At 40.9% G+C, this 2,982-nt stretch overlaps 1 protein-coding gene across 1 annotated transcript; it reads right to left on the bottom strand.

The window, feature by feature from the left end:
* Positions 1–1,385: 1,385 nt before the first annotated feature.
* On the bottom strand, positions 1,386–2,606 carry LOC138870966 (uncharacterized). Its single transcript, XM_070148811.1, has 3 exons — positions 2,603–2,606; positions 2,129–2,508; positions 1,386–1,979 (listed from the first exon to the last, which is right to left on the bottom strand). The coding sequence occupies exons 1-3, from the start codon at positions 2,604–2,606 to the stop codon at positions 1,386–1,388; spliced, it is 978 nt and encodes a 325-aa protein (XP_070004912.1).
* Positions 2,607–2,982: the final 376 nt, after the last annotated feature.

Genomic DNA, 2,982 nt, shown 5'->3' with positions numbered 1-2,982 from the left:
TAACCTCGTGCGCGGGTATACCTTTCGATCGGGAAGGTGCTCGATCAATATAATTTGTTAGAGCTCCTCGATCGTTGACTTCGTTGAATCAGAATCATCGGGGGTCAAGAAGATTCGAGGTATCATAAAATCTTCATCCTCGAAGATCTCTTGCTCCTCCGACTGGGCCGAGGCCGGTACCTGTGGTTGCTATTTGACTTTTTGTTTTTCCTTTAGCTCTGATTCCTTTGCTAATGAAAGCGTTGATACCTGTACTACTTCGTCGATTGCAAACATCTCTTTGGCTGAGGGTTGTTCTCCGTACACCGTTTTGATTCCTTCCGACATTGCAAATTTCAAGACTTGATGGAGCGTCGAAGGTACTGCCCTCATATTATGAATCCAAGGTCTTCCGAGCAGCACGTTGTATCTCATATCACCTTCGATTACATGGAAATTTGTCTCCTGGATAGCCCCGGCCACATTTACTGGCAACATGATGTCCCCTTTCATGGTTTCACTTGCCATGTTGAAACTGTTGAGTACTCGAGTTGCAAGCATGATTTGATCCTGGAGGCCGAGTTGTTCTACGACCCTCAATCGAATAATGTTTTCCGAGCTACCTAGATCAACCAACACACGTTTAACTTGAATATTATTCATAAGAATAGATATTACCAGTGCATCGTTGTCAGACTGTTCGATCCTTCTGCGTCCTCATCGTTGAAAGATAAGGTATCTTCTGGTAAGTAGTCTCGGGTATGCTTCTCCCTTGTGATTGTCACTTTGGTGCATTTAAATATCGGGCCTTGAAGAATATCAACCCCACCAACGATCATATGAATTATGTGTTGCGATTCCTCATGTTCGTTTTTCCTATTTGCATCCCTATCTCCGAAGTAATTTTTAGCTCGGTCACTAAAGAACTCTCGAAGGTGACCCTCATTTAATAAACGAGCTACCTCCTCCCTTAACTGTCTGTAGTCTTCGATTTTGTGACCATGGGTTCCATGGTGTTTGCATAATTGATTAGGGTTCCTTTGAGCCTGATCGGTCTGTAGGGGTCTGGGACACCTAGTTTCCTTGATTCGTCCAATGGTTGATACAATGCCTGATGCATCAATGTTGAAGTTATATTCTGATAATCGTGGCTCTTCTTTGGGCTCCACATGTTTATCCAAGACACTCTTACTCATGATCCCTAGGAAACGTTTTCCTCGATCATTCCAAATGGGATTACGTCCCGATCCATTATTTCTGCGAATGGCGATGTATGGTTGGTATCGATCTCTATTTGATTGGGTCTCTCTGTCGATGTCTCTTTGAATCCTGCCATTGGATCTATTTGGTTAAACGGAACCGGAAGGGGCTCCTAACTGATCATCCTCGACTCTAATCTTTGACTGTTATCGATTATGTACATCAACCCAGGTCACAGCTGAATATTGAATCAAATTCTGCTTTAGTTGTCGTGATACTACCGAACGTCGCTTGTTCAAACATTGAGTGAAGGCTTGGGCAGCCCAATCATCAGTGACGGGGGGCAGGTCCATGCGTTCCCTCTGGAATCGAGATATGAATTTCCTTAACATTTCATTGTTCTTTTGTCTCACTTTGAAAAGGTACAACTTCCTAGTCGCAACCTTTATTGCTCCGGTGTATGCCTTTACGAACAAATCAGCAATCATGGCGAAGGAATCAGTGGAATTGGGCGGCAAATTATGGTACCATATCATTGGCCCCTTCGATAAAGTTTCTCTGAATTTTTTCAACAGAACAGATTCAATTTCATCATCCTCTAAGTCATTTCCTTTTATCCCGCATGTATAAGAAGTGACATACTTATTAGGATTAGTAGTTCCATTGTACTTGGGAATTTCTGGCATGTGGAACTTCTTTAGAATGCGCTTCAGAGCCGCACTTGGTGGGAAAGGCTTCTGTACGAACTTCTTCGAATCTAAACCCTTTAGTATCGGGGGTGCTCCCAGTATTTGATCAACCTGTGAATTGTATGTTTCTACCTTTTTTCATTAACCTCAATTTTCTTTTCTCCTGATTCAATCCGTTTGGTGAGCTCCTCGAGCATCTTCATGATGGCAGGATTTGTTCCCGATCAATTATCATTCGATTTCTCCGGTAAATGTTCGACCTTGTGAATCACTTCTTGTGATGCATCGAGCTTTATTCTGCTTGGTGCTCGATTCTGATTTTGGAGCTGCACTATCGCAGCTTGCTGAGTCTGCAACATTTCAAATATCATTCGAAGGCTAATCCCGCCTTCTTCACCATTTTGTGTGTTCTGTTCAGCAGCCTGGGCATCTCTACGGGCACTATTTCCAAGGTCGGTGCCTAAATTTTCATAAATGGCAATACGAGAACCGACATCGACTAGATCTACGGCTAGTGGTCCATCGGGATTGGTTGGAGGCACTGCGTTTTCCGATGCGACTATGTTTTCGTTCTCACCATCAAGACCAAGGTCGGCGTCTGTGTGAGAGGGCACTACTTGAGAGTTTGACATGTTGATTCCTGAAATCAAGGACACTTACGAGAACAAGCATAAAAGCAGTATGTGTTAAGAAGATTAATACTAGGCAATCACTGTAAGCACGTAATTTTTTACCCATCTTAATGTTGTTTTGAATAAGTGTCAAATCAGAAGTCAATTACGTTGCTTACTTAATTCTTTGCTCAAAAACTCTTCGAGTTTCCAAGCAAAGAGGGCAGTTGTAAGCACGTAATTTTTGACTCGCGCATTTTTAAAGTTAGTTTAGTATTCCTAGTATTTTTAAAGTATTTGTCCGAATTATTCTAATGGGATTATAGTTCACTCTTGCTTTTAATTTTAGATTACAAATTTGAAAACAAAAAATAGTTTCATTATATATTTTCTTATTTTAACTTAAGGCCATTAGTATTTTATAGCAATACATTTTCATTTTTACTATGATTTTCACTTATATTTCTCCACTTTATTTTTAATACAATAATTTATATAAAAAT

This window comes from Nicotiana sylvestris, chromosome 6 (assembly GCF_000393655.2).
Source record: "Nicotiana sylvestris chromosome 6, ASM39365v2, whole genome shotgun sequence".
In the NCBI taxonomy this organism is placed as follows: domain Eukaryota; kingdom Viridiplantae; phylum Streptophyta; class Magnoliopsida; order Solanales; family Solanaceae; genus Nicotiana; species Nicotiana sylvestris.
Note: the sequence above shows the minus strand (reverse complement) of the source record. Positions and strands in the feature narration are given on the sequence as shown.